The sequence below is a fragment of the Moschus berezovskii genome, chromosome 5, assembly GCF_049115385.1.
Source record: "Moschus berezovskii isolate FMDL1 chromosome 5, NW_MosBer_1.0, whole genome shotgun sequence".
Classification (NCBI taxonomy): Eukaryota; Metazoa; Chordata; class Mammalia; order Artiodactyla; family Moschidae; genus Moschus; species Moschus berezovskii.
The window spans coordinates 93234956-93255613 of record NC_142464.1 but is presented as its reverse complement, the minus strand read 5'-3'; the positions used below and the strand labels follow the sequence as shown (position 1 = coordinate 93255613).

General features: G+C 38.8%; 1 protein-coding gene across 1 annotated transcript in view; it reads left to right on the top strand.

Annotated features, from left to right (window-relative positions):
- Positions 1 to 20658, top strand: part of TMPRSS11D (transmembrane serine protease 11D) — a 61750-nt gene that overhangs the window by 12345 nt on the left and 28747 nt on the right. The window contains exons 2-3 of the mRNA XM_055434572.2: positions 15125 to 15246; positions 17095 to 17213. Coding sequence (XP_055290547.2) covers positions 15125 to 15246; positions 17095 to 17213 — 241 coding nt within the window. The remainder of the gene's footprint in view (positions 1 to 15124; positions 15247 to 17094; positions 17214 to 20658) is intronic.

Sequence of the window (20658 nt, the reverse complement as noted above, 5' to 3'; positions counted from 1 at the left end):
CTTCTTCCAGCCCAGCGTTCCTCATGATGTATTCTGCATATAAGTTAAATAAGCAGGGTGACAATATACAGCCTTGACGTACTCCTTTTCCTATTTGGAACCAGTCTGTTGTTCCATGTACAGTTCTGACTGTTGCTTCCTTACCTGCATACAGGTTTCTCAAGAGGCATGTCAGATGGTCTGGTATTCCCATCTCTTTCAGAATTTTCCACAGTTTATTGTGATCCACACAGTCAAAGGCTTTAGCATAGTCAATGAAGCAGAAATAGATGGATTTCCCAGGCAAGAGTACTGGAGTGGGTTGCCATTTCCTTCCCAAGGAGATCTTCCTGACCAAAGAATGGAACCCATGTCTCCCATATTGGCAGGCAGATTCTTTACCACTGAGTTGTGTCCGACTCTTTGCGACCCTATGGACTGTAGCCAGCCAGGCTCCTCTGTCCACGGGGATTCTCCAGGCAAGAATACTGGAGTGGGTTGCCATGCCCTCCTCCAGGGGATCTTCCCCACCCAGGAATCAAACCCAGGGCTCCCGTGGCTCCTGCATGGCAAGCACATTCTTTACCACTGAGTCAACTGGGGAAGCCCTATGTAAATAGATAGCTAGTGGGAACATGTTATAAAGCACAGGGACTAAGCTTAGTGCTCTGTAAGGAGCCTGAGTTCCAGGACACAGCCTGAGTCTAGGAAAGGAAGAACTTGACTAGCCTATGAAGTGACTGAACCCACACTCTTGACTTCACTGGCAGTAGGTTCTCCTGAACCCTCAAGCCCCAGTTCAACTACTATATACATGCCAACATACACACATGCTTACATACATACCTATTAGCCATTTGTCTGTATCAATTTGCAAACTTTAGAAGAGAAAAATGAATCTCAGGTTGGTGTTTCCCACAAGCAGCAGATTCCAAAGTTTTGATACATCATTTCTGGTCTGTTGTATACAGCTATGCAGCTTGTATAAATGCACAAAAATGGTGGTTCAGGGGAGACAGGAAGCCAAGATTGTGCCTATGCTCCTTGCCAAGCTGTCTGGCTCAGACTAGAGCTGCACGCAGCCCAAGGAACACCTTACGTCTGTTTCTCAGAGAAGTTGCTTGTTTTCTAATTTTCACAAAAACATTGCACAGGCTTGCTCAGGTACCACTTGCCCAGTCTCTGTATCCTCAATTGATATTAGTTCAGTCGCTCAGTCGTGTCTGACTCTTTGCGACTCCATGGACTGCAGCACGCCAGACCTCCCTGTCCATCAGCAACTCCTGGAGCCTACTCAAAACTCATGTCCATTGAGTCAGTGATGCCATCCAACCATCTCATCCTCCGTCATCCCCTTCTCCTCCCACCTTCAACCTTTTCCAGCATCAGGGTCTTTTCCAATGAGTCAGTTCTTCGCATCAGGTGGCCAAATTACTAGAGTTTCAGCTTCAGCATCAGCCCTTCCAATGAACACCCAGGACTGATCTCCTTTAGGATGGACTGGTTGGATCACCTTGCAGTCCAAGGGACTCGCAAGAGTCTTCTCCAACACCACAGTTCAAAAGCATCAATTCTTTGGTGCTCAGCTTTCTTTATAGTCCAACTCTCACATCCATACATGACTACTAGAAAAACCGTAGCTTTGACTAGACAGACCTTTTATGGCAAAGTAACGTCTTTGCTTTTTAATATTCTGTCTAGGTTGGTCATAGCTTTTCTTCCAAGGAGCAAATGTCTTTTAATTTCATGGCTGCAGTCACCATCTGCAGTGATTTTGGAGCCCAAAAAAATAAAGTCTGACACTGTTTCCCCATCTATATCCCATGAAGTGATGGGACCGGATGCCATGATCTTAGTTTTCTGAATGGTGAGCTTTAAGCCAACTTTTTCACTTTCCTCTTTCACTTTCATCAAGAGGCTCTTTAGTTCTCCTTCACTTTCTGCCATAAGGGTGGTGTCATCTGCATATATGAGGTTATTGATATTTCTCCTGGCAATCTTGATTCCAGATTGTACTTCATCCAGCCTGGCATTTTGCATGATGTATTCTGCATAAAAGTTAAATAAGCAGAGTAACAATATGTGATTTATATCCTCAATGAATATAAACTTATTTATTACCCAAGATTAAGTTGGAAAATAAATCATTGAATTAAAAGAAAGTAATGCAGTGCATTCCAAAGGTATATGCACATATAGTCTCATATAGTCTATTCAAGGATAGGAATCTCATCTTCCATATTAACCCAGTGTTTTAAGAATGCATCATATTTTAATAAAGCAAATATATCAAAAAAATCTTAAAACTAGAGCACCAACTCTACCATCATCCAGTTGCGCAATCTTGAATAATTCTGTGTCTCTCTTTTCTTTTAGAGCACAACTAAAGCTATCAAGAACAACAACAAATTTCTTAAAAACACTTAAAAATTTAATAAAAAGTGTTGGGCTATATCAGTGATTTGTTAGAAATAGGAAAGGGTCCTTTTCCCATAACTCAAAATCAAACAGAGAAGCTATTCCATTTTCATCTGTTTTAATCATTAAGCTTTCAAGTTTTTTAAGACCTTCTTTGAACAAAGCATTCCTCAACTTAAAAAATTAAATCATTGAATTGTATAGTCTCTAATGCCTGCCTCGTGACAACCATCGAGATTTAATGAAAGGGACTAAAATAAAAAGTCCCTCGTCTTTGGAACTATTTCTCATATTCTGCGTAACACCAACATATTAATACACACACTCAAATAACTGTCTTTGTATATCCTGTAATAGAAAAGCTATAGAAATATTTTGAACTTTCTGTTTCTTAGTACCAACAAAGTAGTAAATGTGATAGAAATTAATAACAACATAATAATTAACAGAAAACTTCTTCCCATCTGAAGTGGTCATTTTGTAGTTTGAGCTTGACAGATATGGGTTTGCATTCAAGCCCTCTAACTAGCTAACTAAGCTTCTATTTTATTATCTGTAAACTAGAGAACCTGGTGTACTGCCGACCATGGTGTTGCAAAGAGTCAGACACGACGGAGCACCTGAACAAGGATTTTTAACAGGGATTAAATTAAATGATGTTGAAAAGTTCAGCCAGTACATTGTAAGCACTCAATAGATGGCAGAGATTATTCTCTGATTTGTATTATTTTAGTATTTAAAATAAGAATGCACAGACTACAGTGTTAAAGTCCTTCCAAACAATAGTAAAATTATTTTTTAAATCCCTCTTTGCAGTCATTCATCAATTTTTCTATTGCAATGCCTGATGTGGACTCACTCTATAATAGGTGTTGTATATGAATGAGGCATATTCTAGCAGAAAAGATGCATCTCTACTTTTCATAAGTTACAGCAAGGGTCACCAACCCCCAGGCCACATACTGGTACTGGTATGTGGCCTGTTAGGAACTAAGCTGCACAGCAGAGGGTGAGCAGTGGGTAAGCAAGTGAGATTTCATCCGTATTTACAGCCACCCTCCATCACTCGCATAACCGCCTGAACTTTGCCGCCTGTCAGATCAGTGGCAGCATTAGATCCTTATAAGAGTGTGAAAGAAAGTGAACCCTAACCCAGAAGTCAAGGCACAACATACTGAGATTGCCACAAAACAGAAATAAAGTACATAAAAATTGTAATGCACTTGAATCATCCTAAAACCTCCCCCCTACCCCGCCCCGCCATTTGTGGAAAAAGTGCCTTCCAAAAAACTGGCTCCTGGTAAAAGAAAGCTTGGGCACTGCTGAGTCACAGCCTAGATGTGGATGCAAGCATATGAAGGGATAAGGATTGTAGTAGAGAAATTCATTGAGCATTATGAGATCAGATGAGGGGCAGCAAGAGGAGAAAAGGGTAACTACCTGGTGGGAAATGGAAGATGCTTTAATTATTTTAGGATAAAATGAGAATTATACAGATATGACATTCTCCAGGCAAAAGACATCACATGCAGAAGTGACTGTGACATCTGATATGGATGAGGTCAGGTGGACAGGTGAGGATGTGACAGAAGATAAAGTTGCAGAGGTTGGCCATAAATGCCATGGACAGTTTGAATGCCATCTGAGGATTTTTGATGAGCTGTAGATACATTTATTTTTTTTTATTGGAGGCTAATTATTTTACAATATTATATTGGTTGGTTTTGCCACACATTGACATGAATCTGCCCCGGGTGTACATGAGTTCCCCCTCCTGAATCCCCCTCCCACCTCCCTTCTCCCTTTATCCTCCCTCTGGGTCATCCCCGAACACCAGCCCCGAGTATCCTGTAACATGCATCAACCCTGAACTGGTGATTCGTTTCACATATGAAAACATACATGTTTCATAGCCCTGACTCTGATTTGGGAAATCCAAGATGGCTGCTTGGCTTTTCCCAGCTCCCTGACAAACCTCATTTTTTATTTGATGGGTTAAAGCCTCCCTGGCTACAGGGCCTTTATAATGAAAAATCATGGAATATTAAGTTTTGTAAATTGTTAAATTAAGTTTCTAGTTTTGTTAATGTCTAGAGTTTACTAAGACTCACTGCTGAGGCAGTTCCTAAAGATTTAATTAAGTTATTAAAAAGGACACTCTAGGTTAGTTTCTAAGGCTTATCTCAGTAACCAATCTTCAGATAAAGGTCGGATGCTCCATAATGTACAACCAGGAGATTAACACCAGACTATAATCATTTAACGAATGAAGTCAGGTGACTTGGGGTATACCAGGCTTTATCTAATGAAAGTTCTTGACTTATAATTCTTATTTTACTAATAACTTCCAGCTATGGCTATATTATTTTCTATGTCACTTGTTTCACTGAGCCTGTGATATAATGCTGAACTGACAGTTCCATATGAGATCAATAATTGTAATAATGTGACTCTGGGTATGGGAAAAAGCAACAAGAGGAAATATTTTCCTGGACCAGGAGGCTAGTAAGACAGTGGTCCAGAGACTTTTGCTACTTGCAAGGCCTGGTCCAATTTTAGCACACTGAGTGGCCCATCACTTCCCTAGACCTGGGAATGAGCCTTCCCAGCACCGTGGGACACAATGGCCATGAAATGGTGTCACATGGTCAGATATGTGGCTATGAAGGGACCCTGCTGACTGGAAGTTGGTACTTGCCAGCTGCCTCTACAAAGATTACAGCATGACCATTGCAAGCTGCTGACCTTCAACATCCCCTGAAAGAAGTTCAGGGTGAAAATCAGGAATGAGGCACTCTGTGCTCTGAAAAAAATAAAAAAACTGGCAGAAAAGGCCTTCAGATAGTTAGATCTTTTCAGAAAAAGGTTTTATGAGTTCCAATTCTTGCATCTTCTCATACCTAGAAAAACACTGACGTCATTAATGGTGAAATCTGCTTTGGCTATTAAAAAAAAAATTTTTTTTTTACAATTAAAAGTCAAAATAGAGTAGCTATGGTTCAGACATCCTGGGAAATAACTATTTCCCAGATATCCTGAAAAATGATATTTTGGGTGTGATTTCAGATTAGACGCTGTGACCTAATGTAGAACTTAATGCTCCTGTAATGCATTTTTGCTTCTGTACTTTGCTTGCTGCTCGTAAAACCAAAGTTACTCCATTTTAAGATAAGGTTGTTTTTAAGTAAAGATTCCTAAAATTGTTTTTGAAAAAATAATAAAAAAAAAAAAACTAAAAAACAAAAAAGCCCCGAGCATCCTGTATCATGCAATGAACCTGGACTGGCGATTCGTTTCCCATCTGGTAATACACACACCGAGGAAACCAGAATTGAAAGAGACACATGTACTCCAATGTTTATCACAGCACTGTTTATAATAGCCAGGACATGGAAGCAACCTAGATGTCCATCTGCAGATGAATGGATAAGAAAGCTGTGGTACATACACACAATGGAGTATTACTCAGCATAGATTGATTTTTAATGTAGTGTAAAGTTTAGTCTCAGTGAGGAGAAATTTCTGACTATAATTATCTTTGATAAGTTAGAAAAGATATTATCTATGGTGACTGAAATTAAATTACATTCAGAGCATAGAGAGATTTATGCCATTGTATTTGTGCATCATGTAGACTTCTTCAGCCATGTTTTGGCAACTCCAATTTTATTTCCATGGATTGATATGAAAATTTTACTTGCCATGATTAGCTGGAAAATTTCAAACCTGAGGTGAGGTACTGCTTTACATATACATTTTTGATAGAATATTTCCAAACAATTACTCTGATTAAGGGCTATTCTACAAAGCATTTTCTATTTCAAACAAACTTGTTTGTTTTTTCTCTGAGACTGTGATTATGTCAGTACTAACTGAATAAACTAATAACTTGATCCATCTAAAAAAAAGAAAAAAGAAAACATACATGTTTCAATGCCATTCTCCCAAATCATCCCACCCTCACCCTCTCCCACAGAGTCCCAAAGACTGTTCTATGCATCTGTGTCTCTTTTGCTGTCTCGTATACAGGGTTCTCATTTGCATCTTTCTAAATTTCATATGGGCTTCCCTGGTGGCTCAGAGGTTAAAGCGTCTGCCTCCAATGCGGGAGACCCGGGTTCGATCCCTGGGTCGGGAAGATCCCCTGGAGAAGGAAACGGTAACCCACTCCAGTATTCTTGCCTGAAGAATCCCATGGACGGAGAAGCCTGGTAGGCTACAGTCCACGGGGTCGCATAGAGTCGGACACGACTGAGTGACGGAACGGAACGAACGGAACGGAAATTTCATATATATGCGTTAGTATACTGTATTGGTGTTTTTCTTTCTGGCTTACTTCACTCTGTGTAATAGGCTCCAGTTTCATCCACCTCATTAGAACTGGTTCAAATGCATTTTTTTTAATGTCTGAGTAATACTCCATTGTGTATATGTACCAAAGCTTTCTTATCCAGTCGTCTGCAGATGGACATCTAGGTTGCTTCCGTGTCCTGGCTATTATAAACAGTGCTGCAATGAACATTGGAGTACATGTGTCTCTTTCAGTTCTGGTTTCCTCAGTGTGTATGCCCAGGAGTGCGATTGCTGGATCATATGGCAGTTCTATTTCCAGTTTTTTGAGGAATCTCCACACTGTTCTCCATAGTGGCTGTACTAGTTTGCATTCCCACCAACAGTGTAAGAGGGTTCCCTTCTCTCCACACCCTCTCCAGCATTTACTGCATGTAGACTTTTGGATAGCAGCCATTCTGACTCGCGTGAAATGGTATCTCATTGTGGTTTTGATTTGCATTTCTCTGATTATGAGGGATGTTGAGCATCTTTTCATGTGTTTGTTAGCCATCTTTATGTCTTCTTTGGAGAAATGTCTGTTTAGTTCTTTGGCCCATTTTTTGATTGGGTTGTTTATTTTTCTGGAATTGAGCTGCAGGAGATGCTTGTATATTTTGGAGATTAATCCTTTATCAGTTGCTTCATTTGCTATTATTTTCTCCCATTCTGAAGGCTGTATTTTCACCTTACTTATAGTTTCCTTTGCTGTGCAGAAGCTTTTGATTTTAATTAGGTCCCATTTGTTTATTTTTTCTTTTATTTCCAATATTCTGGGAGGTGGGTCTTGGAGGATCCTGCTGTGATTTATGTCGGAGAGTGTTTTGCCTATGTTCTCCTCTAGGAGTTTTATAGTTTCTGGTCTTACATTTAGCTCTCTAACCCATTTTGAGTTTATTTTGGTGTATGGTGTTAGGAAGTGTTCTAGTTTCATTCTTTTACAAGTGGCTGACCAGTTTTCCCAGCTGCTGCTGCTGCTGCTGCTGCTGCTGCTGCTGCGTCACTTCAGTCGTGTTCGACTCTGTGTGACCCCATAGACAGAAGCCCACCAGGGTCCCCCATCCCTGGGATTCTCCAGGCAAGAACACTGGAGTGGGTTGCCATTTCCTTCTCCAATGTGTGAAAGTGAAAAGTGAAAGTGAAGTTACTCAGTCGTGTCTGACCCTTAGCGACCCCACGGACTGCAGCCTACCAGGCTCCTCCATCCATGGGATTTTCTAGACAAGAGTACTGGAGTGGCTTGCAGTTTTCTCAGCACCACTTGTTAAAGAGACTGTCTTTTCTCCATTTTATATTCTTGCCTCCTTTGTCAAAGATAAGGTGTTCATAGGTGCGTGGATTTATCTCTGGGCTTTCTATTTTGTTCCATTGATCTATATTTCTGTCTTTATGCCAGTACCATACTGTCTTGATGACTGTGGCTTTGTAGTAGAGCCTGAAGTCCAACAACACATTAAGAAGATCATACATCATGACCAAGTGGGCTTTATCCCAGGAATGCAAGGATTCTTCAATATCCGCAAATCAGTCAACGTAATACACCACATTAACAAACAGAAAAATAAAAATCATAAGATTATCTCAATAGATGCAGAGAAAGCCTTCAACAAAATTCAACAGCCATTTATGATAAAAACCCTCCAGAAAGTGGGAATAGAAGAGACATACCTCAACATAATAAAAGCAATATATGTAGATACATTTAAATTGAGGTATTATTGGAAGGGAGGATATCGGACCCTAAGATTCACATTTTTTAAGCACTTGAAGGATTTTAAAGGATTGATTGGAAAGAGGCAAAATCCTGAATTCAGTCTGGATTCCTCTTTTTCCCACATCTTGTAAGTGAATTATCAGCAAATCCTCTAAGGCCTAAATTCAATATATATATAGATTATGACCACTTTTCATCATCTCCACTTCTACCGCCCTTTTCTACACTACCATAATCTCTCACTGTAGTTATTTAGTGACCTCCTGAAATGGCAACCCACTCCAGTGTTCTTGCCTGGAGAATCCCAGGGACGGGGGAGCCTGACAGGCTACAGTCCATAGGGTCACAAAGAGTTGGACACAATTGAAGCATCTTAGCATGCATGCAAGAGGTCTCCCTCTCCATCCCAGGCCCACTACTCCCCATGAAGTACCCAGAGTGGGCACCTATTAAAGAAATAGATCTGATGTCATGCCTTTGCTCAAAACCCTCAAAGACCCTGTCTCACTCAGAATAAACATCAAAGTCCTTAAGTGCAAAACCCTAAATGATTTACCCCAACCACTGACTCCCTGCTCCTTAACTTTCTGGCCTTACTTTCTTTCAATGTCCCCCACCCCTAACTGACTCACTCCACTCCAGTTCACTTGCCTCTCTTCAGTTCAGTTCAGTTCAGTCGCTCAGTCGTGTCCGACTCTTTGCGACCCCATAAATCACAGCACGCCAGGCCTCCCTGTCCATCACCAACTCCCGGAGTTCACTCAAACTCATGTCCATCGAGTCAGTGATGCCATCCAGCCATCTCATTCTCTGTCATCCCCTTCTCCTCCCGCCCCCAATCCTTCCCAGCATCAGAATCTTTTCCAGTGAGTCAACTCATCGCATGAGGTGGCCAAAGTATTGCAGTTTCAGCTTTAGCATAAGTCCTTCCAATGAACACTCAGGATTGATCTCCTTTATAATGGACTGGTTGGATCTCCTTGCAGTACAAGGGACTCTCAAGAGTCGTCTCCAGCACCACAGTTCAAAAGCATCAATTCTTCGGTGATCAGCTTTCTTCACAGTCCAACTCTCACATTCATACATGACCACAGGAAAAACCATAGCCTTGACTAGTCAGACCTTGGTTGGCAAAGTAATGTCTCTGCTTTTTAATATACTATCTAGGTTGGTCATAACTTTCCTTCCAAGGAGTAAGCGTCTTTTAATTTCATGGCTGCAATCAGCATCCACAGTGATTTTGGAGCCCCAAAAAATAAAGTCTGACACTGTTTCTACTGTTTTATTTCCCATGAAGTGATGGGACCAGATGCCATGATCTTTGTTTTCTGAATGTTGAGCTTCAAGCCAACCTCTTCACTCTCCTCTTTCACTTTCATCAAGAGGCTTTTGAGTTCCTCTTCACTTTCTGCCATAAGGGTGGTGTCATCTGCATATCTGAGGTTATTGATATTTCTCCCGGCAATCTTGATTCCAGCTTGTGCTTCTTCCAGCCCAGCGTTCCTCATGATGTACTCTGCATATAAGTTAAATAAGCAAGGTGACAATATACAGCCTTGACGTACTCCTTTTCCCATTTGGAACCAGTCTGTTGTTCCATGTCCAGTTCTGACTGTTGCTTCCTGACCTGCATACAGGTTTCTCAAGAGGCATGTCAGGTGGTCTGGTATTCCCATCTCTTTCAGAATTTTCCACAGTTTATTGTGATCCACACAGTCAAAGGCTTTGTCATAGTCAATGAAGCAGAAATAGATGTTTTTCTGGAACTCTCTTGCTTTCTCCATGTCCAGCGGATGTTGCCTCTCTTAATGGTCCTCAAATTTACCCTGTGAGTTCCTGGCTCAAGGCCTTCAAACTGCTGTTCTTCCACCTACATAATTCTCCCTGATGTCTTCATGGCTTGCTCACTCACCTCCTTTTGGTCTTTACACAAATGTCAACTCCTCAGCAAGGCCTTTCCTGGTCACTCTATTTCAATATTCAGCATCCCATATATATTCCCTTTCTCATCTCTCTGCTTTTTTTTTTTTTTTTTTTGCTTTTATTTTTCCTTTATTTTACTTACTTATCTTACTCATTTCTCTCCTCTCACTATTTGGACTGCTATGATTATTTTCATTGTATTTCCAGCAATTAAATTTTGCCTAGATCATTGCAGGCACTCACCAAATGTCTCTTAATTAGGTAATGGAAGAAAGGAAACCAGTTAATAGACATTTCACATAATACAAGATGATAACATCCAGAATTAAGAGAGAGGGAATGAACATAAAGATTTAGACAGTAGGATAAACACCATTCAATGACCTCTCGAAAGTGGAAAATTATCAAGAGAGAGCAGGTACAACTAAATCTTGGGTCTTTAATTTATGGTACCAGATAGATGGTAGGGACATTCCCAATATTAAAAATAGCAGGGAGAAAAACCTGGAGAAAAAGATAGCAAGTTCAGTTTTGAACTGAACTGTTATACTTAAGGAGGCTATAAAACATCCATAAGATGGCCAATGCACAGCTGGAAATAATGGTGTAGAGCTCAGAGACTGAGCTCTGAGGGGGAAGATCTATCTCAGAAAATATCACCTTACTAAATGCTACCTGAAACCAGGGTGTAGGATGAGATCAACGAGGAAGAATATATATGAGGAAAAAACAATCATGGACCAAACCTTTATATCATACCTGAAACCTAATTCAAAGAGACACAAAACTGTCTAAAAGTCTTCTACAGATATACTATGTATATCTGAATTTGTAATTACCTTTCCCTGTTTTCCTCTATTATTACAAATAATGGAAAGCCATTGCCAAGTGACTCTATTAATCAACAACCATATATTGGTTCTAACTATGTGTTGATGGACAAAATTAACTAGTATTCTTACATAAATCTGATATATTAATCTAAGATGTACTCTCAAATTAAACCAACAATTATTTTATTGCACATATACTATGTGTAAGAACAAAATCCTAGTGCTCAATTTAATAAAAACTAAAAACTCAATAAATGTTGATTCCCTTTGCTTCCTCCAAGTGATATCAGGAGAGATAAGAGTCCCAAAGATTTTCTGTCTCTTGTAGTGTGAGGGAGGAAGTGTACGTCAGAGGAAGTCCATGTTCTTACATTCTCACCGCCCTTTCTATTTCCAGTTTCTGTCACTCCTGAGAAATTATGAATTATTTATGTTTCTCTGAGCCTCAGTTTTTCTGTCTTCCAAACAGGGGTCATAATATCCACCTTATAAGACTATTATGAAGATTGGCAATAAACATGTATAAAGTCTGCTGCTTAGGTTCTCATACGAGCATAGAATATGTTTTTCAACATTCTTGTAATTTTCCAAGTCAATGAGAGAAAGAAGGAGCCGGAAGCTGGTTAAATATGTCACACGTGTTGCTGTTTAAACACAAGCACTAAAAACTTCATTGATTAAGATCCTGCTTTAAAAGCAAAGTATTTACTTGCAGATCTCCACTGCTTATGAGTCAAATTTCAGACAGTGTTAGCAAACTTATTTTCCCTAAGAATTTGCAAAGCAAACATTGGACACAATTTAGTGTGTGTTGTCATAAGCTTTATTAATCAGCCACATACAGAGGTTCAATGACAAGTTGAACCTGTAACAAGAGAACAGATACCAACAAGAGAACAGATACTTCTTTAGTTGTTTCTACAAAGTGGAACAACGCATTGATGTAATTAAATACAGCTTGTGAGATTAAGCTAATTTGAGGTCCACACCCTTTGTCTATTGAGTCATACGTCTCATGGTGCTTTTCAGCCACTGAGTTTTAAGATGTTTTCCATGAACTGAAGCAAAGTTGCCTCGAAAACCATTCCCATGAGAGGCTCATCCAAGCTAAAGCATATGCTGACTCTAGGCTTTGGTTTGGGGTTTTGTTTTGGTTGGGTTTTTTTGTTGTTATTTCAGCTTCCAACTTAAGCCTAGTTCTTAGGAATTTCTCACTCTACACTAATAAATCTTGACATTTCTACTCATCTCTGGAAATACAGCTGGTTCCTGGTAGTTGAGGTGACACTTTGGGATGGCTTGCTTCCAGCTCTTCTTTTGGCTCTGCCCTGCTGAGCACCCACTGACATTCGCTGAACTTGCAAATGTCAAACAGTGTGCAACTGTGACCACGTGTCACCAGCCACAGCAAGCCCACAAAGAAACAGAAGAGTAAATTGAGGCTGTAAAAGTCAGCAAATATCAATGTACCAATTTTATCCTACATAGAAAATGACTACAGTTCAGTTCAGCTGTTTAGTTGTGTCTGACTCTTTGTGATCCCATGGACTGAAGCACGCCAGGCCTCCCTGTCCATCACCAACTCCCAGAGTTTACTCGAACTCATGTCCATTGAGTCGGTGATGCCATCCAGTCATCTCATCCTCTGTCATCCCATTCTTCTCCCGCCTTCTATCTTTCCCAGCATACAGTTAGTTATTCCCAAATATTGGACTCTGGACCAGTGCTAGTGAAAGTCAGTTTTCACCAGCATAGCAAAATTAAAAAGAGCAATGTAGTAAAAAGACATCATTAAGCTAAGGCTAAATTATTCATCTTTTTTGTTATTCTGAGATTATGTTATTCCTATTTTCATGAATTCAAATGCCCTTTTATTAAACAATATTTGAGCTGGTCAATTTTTATAATGTTTAATGTGTTTATTCAACAAAAAAGTCAGCAAATCTATGCCCACCTCCAACAGTCTTCTGAAATGATGTGCTTAGCCATTCAGTCATGTTCGACTTTTTGCAACCTCATGGACAGCAACCCACCAGGCTCTTCTGTCCACAGGGATTCTCCATGCAAGAATACTGGAGTGAGTTGCCATGCCCTCCTCCAGGGGAATTTCCCAACCCAGGGATCAAACCCAGGTCTCTCACGTTGCGGGTGGATACTTTACCATCTGAACCACCAGGAAAGCCCAGGAATACTGGAATGGGTAGCCTATCCCTTCTCCAGAGGAACTTCCCAACCCAGAAATCAAACCAGGGTCTCCTGCATTGCAGGCAGTTCTTTACCAGCTGAACTACCAGGGAATTCCTCTGAAATGATACTGGTCCCATTTCCAAAGCCTTCAATGTACAGGTGATACAAAGTAAAACACCAGGAGATGCCCCTTCATCAGTGTGAGTTGCGTAAAGCCCAAACACCAGGCAAACCTGCTGTGAAACCTACACTCTGAGATTCACTGACTCTTAGATTACCCCCTTCCCATATACACCAGAATGTTAGCAAAACAAATAGAAAGAAATGGAAGTCTGACTGTGTTCTGGCAAAATGTAACTGCTTTTCAGTTCTGTTAAGGCTTTTAAAACTGAAACACACCCAGGAGTTAACATATACAATAAATATTTATAAATATCATAAATCCTAGGTGGTCCTAGAAAGAACCCGCCTGCCAAAGCAGGTACACATAGAGATGTGAGTTTGCTCCCTGGTCGCTCCCTGGATCAGGAAGATCTCCTTAAAGAGAGCATGCCAACCCATTCCAGTATCCTTGCCTGAAGAATCCCATGGACAGAGGAGCAAAAAGTCAGAAATGACTGAAATGACTTAACATGCTTGCATGCACCATCTATATATGCCAAGTAGCCTACAAAGTGTTAGAAATATATGCATGAATACCAACTTTATCTTCAAAGTTCTCACAGCCTAGTAGATAACGTATTTAGTAGAAATATCTACTTTATACACTTTACATAGCCTACATAACATAACCTCATTGATCTTTAAAACAGCCTTAAGAAGGAAGTGTTAGTCCCATTTTTCAGGTGCAGAAAATCTCAAATAAATGACAATATGATCTCCAAGCAAACGGGGATAAAATAGGAATTCATACACAGTAGTTCTGGTGACCTTCCCAGTGTGCGTGTGTGTGGTGGGAAAGGAGACAGTGAAGAAGTACTTGGATTATATGCCTAATATAATCCAAGAAATCAGATACTACAATCTAGAAACCAGATACTGTGTTAGTACAAATCTATTGGCTTACACTGCTATTGATAAACTCATGGGTGAACAAAATCACACAAATCCTCTGCTGCTAGTACAGTTCTAATTAATTATAAGTGCTTGTTACTATCCTGGATCTCAGCTCTTAGCCTCTAGCCATAACCTCATTTTAATAATATAGAGGCTATTACTGTGAGAAATGCTACTATTCAGACTCCCTCTGCCCCTCTTCCCACCAAAAATGATCTCTCTTCAGCACATCCCTAGGGACGGTGCCCAGGTAAGGGAGCTTACTACAGTAGTCTCCAACAAGGGTCTTAGAAGTTGTAATAAAACAGAAAAGAGTTGTTATTCTTGAGAAACTTATTAACTATCAGAAGAAGGAAAAGCAATTGCAAACCATAAATCATATTTCCCTATTCTTCTATCAAACTACCTAAATGTCAACATTTTAGTGCTTAAAAAATGGTAAGAAATACCATTAGAGAGTATTGTTCAGTTTGATTTCATTTCAGAATCATATTCCTATTTATATGGTGTAAACCAACATGATATTGTAAAGCAATTATCCTCCAAATAATTAAGTAAATTAAAAAAAGAACCAATCAATTTTCTATAACGGAGCTATGTGCAACCTAAGAGACTTCGGAAGTGCTGAAATGATGGCTTCTCTGAGTGAAATGAATGGGCTTTGATCTTTTCCCCTTGTTCTAAGGCCAGCACGAGTGACATCAGCCTCAAGATCCCTGAATCCATACATAGTATTTTTTGTTGTCGTCGCAGTGGTGGTGATCCTGGCAGTGATCATAGGTCTACTTGTCTATTTTTTAGCTTTTGGTAAGTACCAAAAGATAGGAAATACCACTTTTCCAATAAATTAACTGAATATACTTTCAGATTCAAAGTTTGGCCTTCTCTCTTTTATTGCCACTTTTATTTTTTAATACAACATGATTATATATTTTATTTATATACCTCTAAATATATTCTCATGTTTATATTTTCTATAATTCAGTATTTTTTTCTCTTCTAGTTTTTTTTTTTTTTGGCCTATTTTAGTATACCAAACAACATTGTTACCCAGTCAGGGGTTATTCTAGCCGACGAAAAAGACAATATTTATCTGATGCTACAGTTCACTTGTTTTGTTTTTCATTAATCCTATAATTTCCTTCTTTATTTAAAATATTGCAAAGGACCTTAAGTTTCAAAATCCAAAAGTTGGATGTACCTAAATATTCATTAACTCATGATCTGTGTCCTGAAAACAATCTTAGGAGCAAGACAGTTACGATAGGAGATGAATTTGCAGTTAAGAAGTAGAAAGAGGTTAAAAACAAACTTTAAAAATGATTCTGTTCTTTTTTGTTTCTCTTATTTTCTTTAATTTTTTATTAAAAATAGGAAACAAAGAAACAATATTAAGAATGCATATATACTGTTCATTAACACACAACTTAATATCCCAGTGAATATCCTTTCAGAGGTTTTAATGTAGATAAAATGTGTCAAATTTCACTAGATAATATATGCTATAATCTGTTTTTTTTTAATTTCAACTATAATCCCATGGCATTATTTAAATCATTGGGGCTTGGATAGGAGGAGAATGAAGGTATACGGGTATGTATAAGGGTAGAGACTAAGTGAGAATATATTTATTCCAGTAACTAGTAATAGTCTTTTCAGTCAACTGAATTATAAAACTGTAGCTAAATTTTACTTTGGACTATTATTTTGCTATCAAATCACCTAGAGACTACTATGTGCAAGGTGAATTACAGAAGTAGGAGAAACCAACATCAAGTTTCAGATTTAATGAATTTTCCCTCCTAACAACACTGTATTGTCACACTTAAACACAAAGACAGGAGCCTAAGTGCTCTTCAAAGTGTATTCAATGATCACTCGTGGCCCTAGAAAGACTTGTCCTTCTGCCACAAAGGACCACACTACCCTATCCCCGGAATCTCAAATGCTTTCCCTGATTGAGACATTTCTCTGTGTAAATTATGTATATGCATGATCAGATGGAAGAAAGGATTTTTTTCCTGAGACAGATTAGGTTATATCCATGTTCATAATGTTTCTAAGATATGTACAAGTGTGTTAGGAATTTTCATTTCCTTCATAAAACTTAACATATCCTTTGGAAGACCATTTATTTTTGATAGAGTTTACGATGAACAACCAGATTAGCTATCTTGTCAGAATAGTTATTTTCTGGACTAGCTTAGTCCAGAAAACTGATAGGTCACTAATTCCTCTAAAAAGAATAGTATTTTAAAACTATTCAGAATCACTTTGGATTATTTCATAATGATAAATGAATAATAATAGCATATTATAGACATCAATAATTCTTGAGTGAATATATCTGCAATCACAAATATCCCTAAAATATAGTAGGAGTGAAAATTATGATACTACTGAACAATTTAATTTCTCAAATAATGCTGTCTGATTTTCATGCATTTTTAATGTTTCAGCTTTGCCAATCTTTTTAAAGACTGAAAGAGAAAATAATTTTATTACAGTTACATTTTTACTAAGTTTAGAATTTTTTCCTTTTAAAGGAATTAAATTTTTTTAAATTATATAACATAGCCTAAATAATCCTATATGAAATAAAAATTAAAGTACTTAGTAATGTGAGACTGATTCTGCCTTTTCCTTGTTTTACAGATCAAAAATCTTCCTTTTACCAAAGCAGCATTCAAATCGTGGGTGTTCAATATAGTGATGAGTTAAGTTCACCAGCTACAGAGAAATATAGGACTTTGAGTGGAAATATTGAATCTATGGTAAGTTAATATTTGCCTTTGTTCTTTATTCTATCATAAAACCAATATGATCATAAACCTAATATTTTGTGGTATATTTACAACTGCTAGATGCATATTTTCCTTCCCTGAATGGTGAAGGATGTGTTTCATCATACTTCTTCCAAGTCAATTTGCTTGTACATTGGTTCTTATTCACATTTTCTTACATCATGAGTGAAGAGCTTTAGGTCGTGGGTAAGTATATTTTTTATGATTATGGCTTCAAAACTTGGAATATTGTTTGGGCAATTTGAGCATTTCTCTGTCCTTGAGTTTGTTTTTTTAAATCATTTGCATTTTGCCTTCTTTCCTTTTTTCTTATGCAACTAAACACACAGGTGAAAGTGAAAGTGAAGTCGCTCAGTCAAGTCCGACTCTTTGCAACCCCATGGACTGTAGCCTACCAGGCTCCTCCGTCTATGGGATTTTCCAGGCAGGAATACTGGAGTGGGTTGCCATTTCCTTCTCCAGGAGATCTTCCCAACCCAGGGATTGAACCCGGGTCTCCCACATTGTAGGCAGATGCTTTACCATCTGAGCCACCAGGGAAGTCCACAGGTAGTAAGTGTTAAAATACATGTTAATATAGTTTGGACAAATCATACTTTGCTTCAATGATCAACATAGAAAATAAACAAAGCAAGTCTGGTTTCACAAATGTAAAGGCCCCGAGGCTGCCTGCCAAGAAATCTCACAAGCAGACCCTTAGTTTATCATCATAGACCAGGGTTTGACCTTCAGCCCTGCAGAATCAGAGCTGACCAATCTCAGCTCACTTACCCTAACTTTTCTGAAATTCTTAAGAATATAAACTAATCCACTGGTTCTAAAACTTCGGCATATAACAAAATCATCTGGTAGGCTTATTAAAAAACAGATCTCTGGGCCCCAAAGTCAGAATTTCTGATTCAGTAGTTAGAACTTGCATTTCAGCAAGTTCCCAGGTCATGCTGAAGATAATTGTCCAGGGACCTTACTTTGGAATCACTGAGTTAATCTATAACAACACCTATGATGGACTGGGGATTGAGTCATCTGCTTGTCTGACGACCTTTACCCCTAGAAACAAATTACACTAGGAGCCAAGTTATGAGAAAAGTGCTTTGTGAGCATAAAATTAGAGCAAGGGAAGTTAGGTGTATTGTTTAAGTGTTTAATGAGATCAGAATAAACAACTGAACCAGAATAATTTGGGAACAGAATCTAGGCCAGGAGGCAGAGGTAGGGCTAATATAGGGGAACATCAGTTGGTTATGTCAGAAGTGGGAGCCTCCTGTTCCTTCAATAAATGTTTATTAAACATTAATCCTGCCAAATGCAGTGGATACACAGAAAGTAGAGTAGATATTAGATATTGGATGTAAGTTTGTGCTAAGAGGATAAATTATATCCAGTCATGGAGATGAGAGATTGTTTCTTATAAAAGATGATTTTCACGCTGACTTTTAGAATGAGTAAGGCATACCACAGCTAAAACATGAGCCAAGACATACAGAAGAGAATGTCCTTAGCTATTAACAAATTTGGGTTTTATTTTGTAGACAAAAAGTCTTGAGCTACAGGCAGAATGATGCAAACAGGATCTGATAGATTCACGTTCAGAATGTAAAAATTAGATTATAAAGAGAAGAGCCTGCACACAGTAAGACTAGTTAGAAGCTCATACCCTGGTCCAGAAGAAAACCGAGGGGTTGAAAGCTTGAATTAGGCCATATTCCAGAAAATGTGGAAATGTATTTTAGGCTTACCTCTCCAACTTCACTTCATGGCAAACATGGGGAAACAGTGCAAACAGTGGCTGACTTTATTTTTCTGGGCTCCAGAATCACTGTGGATGGTGACTGCAGTCATGAAATTAAAAGACGCTTGCTCCTTGGAAGGAAAGTTATGACCAATATACACAGCATATTAAAAAGCAGAGACATTACTTTGCCAACAAAGGTCTGTCTAGTCAAGGCTATGGTTTTTTGAAATGGCAACCCACTCCAGTGTTCCTGCCTGGAGAATCCCAGGGACGGGGGAGCCTGATGGGCTGCCGTCTATGGGGTCACACAGAGTCGGACACGACTGAAGTGACTTAGCAGCAGCAGTAGCAGCTGGTATGGATGTAAGAGCACCAAAGAATTGATGCTTTTGAACTGTGGTGTTGGAAAAGACTCTTGAGAGTCCCTTGGACTGCAAGGAGATCCAACCAGTCTATCCTAAAGGAGATCAGTCCTGGGTGTTCATTGAAGGGACTGATGTTGAAGCTGAAGCTCCAATATTTGGCCACCTGATGCGGAGAGCTGACTCATTTGAAAAGACCCTGATGCTGGGAAAGATTGCGGGCAGGAGGAGAAGGGGACGACAGAGGATGAGATGGTTGGATGGCATCACGAACACAATGGACATGGGTTTGGGTGGACTCCGGGAGTTGGTGATGGACAGGGAGGCCTGGCGTGCTGTGGTTCATGGTGTCGCAAAGAGTCGGACATGACTGAGAGACTGAACTGAACTGAACCCTAACTTCCTACTATCACTTCCCAACCTATTGTTAAAAAATCATTAACAATATTTAGTCATATCATTTGCTAATGAAAGCCCGTTGTTTAGGCATCAAACCAATGGTCATTCTTAAATTTCTTGAAGAAGCTGATAGAGATAAACATCTCAGGAAGCGAGTCTGAGGACCATTATTCACAATGAAGCCCTCATACCCACACAAAGACATCTTGTAATGTTTCAGCTGTGTACCTAGTTTAATAAAAGTGAGTAAACTGAAAGTGTATATTTTGAGAATCCCAGCTTCATTCTAGGGAATGAAGCTACCAGTCATTACAGCAAGATGCCAGAGATGTCCTCAGCCCTAAAGAGGTCATTCAGTTTCTGTCGGAGAGACTACATATGTTAGGTGAGTCCATCCTTCATAGAGCACAGGTAAAATTGCCAAACACTAATTTGGAGAGAAATGGCATAAGGCATAAAGCACAACATATAGCATATTCAGCAATATGAAAACATAAACTAAATAAGTTTCTTTGAAAAGTACTACCAGTACCTTTGGAAGATATTCAGTAAGTCTTTAAAATACAATCTCCAATGCCAAAAAAAATTGTACAATCTAACTTGTTATTTTTAATTTATTCTCAAAAATGGTCTATAAAGCAAATCATAATGTATGTATAAATTTTGTTATCAAAATTAAAATAATTTTAGTAGTGTCTTTTGTTGTAAAGATAAAACACAAATGTAGAAAATTCAGGGCATTCAAGAAATATAAAAAAAAACAGAAACATGCACGAAATCCAACAGTCATATATCCACAATTAATATTTTGATATTCCAAGTATCTTTCACATAAACTTCATAATCATACATGCACAAACACATATAATTTTCTGTCAATGTAATAAGACTACACATGCTTTCTTTTTCTTATTTTTTC